General features: G+C 32.8%; 1 protein-coding gene across 2 annotated transcripts in view; it reads right to left on the reverse strand.

Moving 5' to 3' along the window:
* Positions 1 to 24: 24 nt before the first annotated feature.
* Positions 25 to 1,780, reverse strand: part of LOC101491768 (uncharacterized) — a 6,739-nt gene continuing 4,983 nt past the window's right edge. For both annotated transcript variants that reach the window (XM_004499294.4, XM_004499295.4), the window contains exon 10: positions 25 to 401. In XM_004499294.4, the coding sequence (XP_004499351.1) occupies positions 296 to 401 (106 nt within the window). In that variant the 3' untranslated portion in view covers positions 25 to 295. The remainder of the gene's footprint in view (positions 402 to 1,780) is intronic.

Here is a 1,780-nt window from a genome sequence, read left to right on the forward strand (position 1 = left end):
TGATTGATTATTTACACACTGTAGTTCTTAAGAATGTTTGTCTTGATATGAAATGGCACCAGTATTTACAAATTACAATATTTCAGTTTCGATAGACACAGAGTGTCTGTTTCAATTAGTTCATATTGTGTCATTATACATAAAAAAATTAACCAACCAAAATGTTGAAGGGTTCCAAGTAAATAATAAATGCATGCTAACATCCCAAAAAAAAACATCTTTAACCTCAGACTATAATTTAAAACCTATTAACTTGTGAAACTAAATTCTCTGACTAGATTTTTAATTTGATATTCTACTTCAACTCGTTTTCAGAGAGTTTTTGCCTCAGGTTCTTCAGAGCATCCACTACTTCTGCATCAAGATTGTGCTTCAACAATCTACCTTGAAAAGAAGTGGATCTGTACATAACAACATGAATAAGTAAACCAATCAACAAGTTCTATTAATGTAATTGAGAAGTTAGTACTAACAACAATAGACAAGTTGATTCTTTCAAGTGCATAAATGCATTGCCCTGTATTACAAAATACCCAGACTTTAAAACTCCCTTCTCATTTTTCTATACTGGGGGTAGGGGATTTGCAGTGGCTGAATTGTGTGACCGTAACCTTATCCTTATCCCTTACACGATTCCATCATTTCATGTTATGGACATGGGCAATTAGTTAAGAAAATTGCTTGAGAAATCCCTAAGCACAAGCAATCACCCTTATAAGATTTACAGTTTAATATTGGAAACTACATAAATACGGATACTAATTATATAACAATAATGAAAAGAATATACGTGCTTAGAAATTTCCAAGAAATCATAAACACGATACGAACTCCCCAAGAGGACATTTTTCCTGATATAACATAGAAGACTTGGGTTTAATGCAAGTTAAGAGCATCTTGATTATTACAATACAGTTTCATTTAACCTGCACACTAGACCGGAAAACCACATTATGCATCTTTTCTACCCAACAATAGTACAATACCTTGAAGTAGATCACGCTAATTAATAAGCATCTGAACATCCCACAATTGTATTTCCATTGTAATCAAACAACAAACCCTTGATTCAAAAAATAATCTGAAATATATGATAACATTTAAACCCTCAATGCCCAACACATAGAGATTGCACAAATTGACTCGTGACGTTAACAGTAGAGGAAATATTTGGTACAGTTACTGTGAAATAGTCCAATTTCGTAACTAATCTCTTGTATCGACCAAGACCCAAATAAGGCTTCGGATGAGTAGATAATAGTTTACTGTTTGCATCCATAAGAGGAGGGTCCAGGTTTTCAATTGATTGTGTCAGTTTCATCCTATATATTTGAGTCATATTTTCTTTGCGAAAGCACATACCACTCTCTGAATAAGCTATCTCAAGACTTGGGAAGTATTTAACTCTCCCCAAATCTATGGTTTGAAAATGACTGAAAAGATGTTTGTTTTAAAACATAAAGAGATAACTTCAACTTAAACACCAAACCTTAATCTCCTTAAGCAACAAACTTATGTGGTTTCTCCATATATATTTTTCTTCAACATGAAAGAAGGCCCTTTTAGTGTCTACTTGATTTAATGACCAATGCCAATAGTTGCCACAACAAGAAGTCAAATTGAAGCCATCTAGGACACTAAAGAAAATGTAACACCGTAATTAAGGCCATATATTTGACTGTACCCTTTTGCAACTAGCAAACTTTTAAACGATCTATTTGCCTTTCTAAATAAACCTTCATAATACAAACATAAAAACATCAAAAATGTTTTTCTTAGG

Source organism: Cicer arietinum, chromosome 7 (assembly GCF_000331145.2).
Source record: "Cicer arietinum cultivar CDC Frontier isolate Library 1 chromosome 7, Cicar.CDCFrontier_v2.0, whole genome shotgun sequence".
Taxonomy (NCBI): domain Eukaryota; kingdom Viridiplantae; phylum Streptophyta; class Magnoliopsida; order Fabales; family Fabaceae; genus Cicer; species Cicer arietinum.